The 518-nt window shown below is 45.4% G+C and overlaps 1 protein-coding gene across 2 annotated transcripts in view; it reads left to right on the forward strand.

Moving 5' to 3' along the window:
* SARC_09647 overlaps window positions 1–518 on the forward strand; it is a gene marked incomplete at both ends in the record, with an annotated part of 9,579 nt that overhangs the window by 1,896 nt on the left and 7,165 nt on the right. For both annotated transcript variants that reach the window (XM_014296331.1, XM_014296330.1), the window contains one exon: window positions 197–373. In XM_014296331.1, coding sequence (XP_014151806.1) covers window positions 197–373 — 177 coding nt within the window. The remainder of the gene's footprint in view (window positions 1–196; window positions 374–518) is intronic.

A 518-nucleotide genomic window follows, 5' to 3' on the forward strand; every position in this document is an offset into this window, starting at 1 on the left:
CACACTCAACACACACACACACACATACACATATATATATATGTATAAGGTGTAAGCCAGAAAATATAGACACCATATTTATCGTTTTAGAGAGAATTATGTATAGGCCAGAAGATACCTACTCCAAATTTACCTTACAGGCCTCACGTTTTGTCTCATACTTTGGGCTTATTTATCCTTTTCTTCTGTGTCGCAGATCCGAATTCTGAAGTTGTGAAGCATACTATCATTAGACCCCATGCTACACACGGGCCTGCCGTGCATGCCAGCTATCACCAACAAAAGAAGGGGACAAACAAACGGCTCACAGCAGACCATGGGGAGCTGAACCTGCTACGTAAGTCTGAGTCTGTGGCCGCCACTGTATCCAAAGGTACGGGCTTTTTGAGCATACATGTGAGTTTATATGGATACACACACACACACACACACACACACACACACACACACACACACACACACACACACACACACACACACACACACGACGACGACGACGACGACGACGACGACGACGA

Source organism: Sphaeroforma arctica, assembly GCF_001186125.1.
Source record: "Sphaeroforma arctica JP610 unplaced genomic scaffold supercont1.1008, whole genome shotgun sequence".
NCBI lineage: Eukaryota > Ichthyosporea > Ichthyophonida > Sphaeroforma > Sphaeroforma arctica.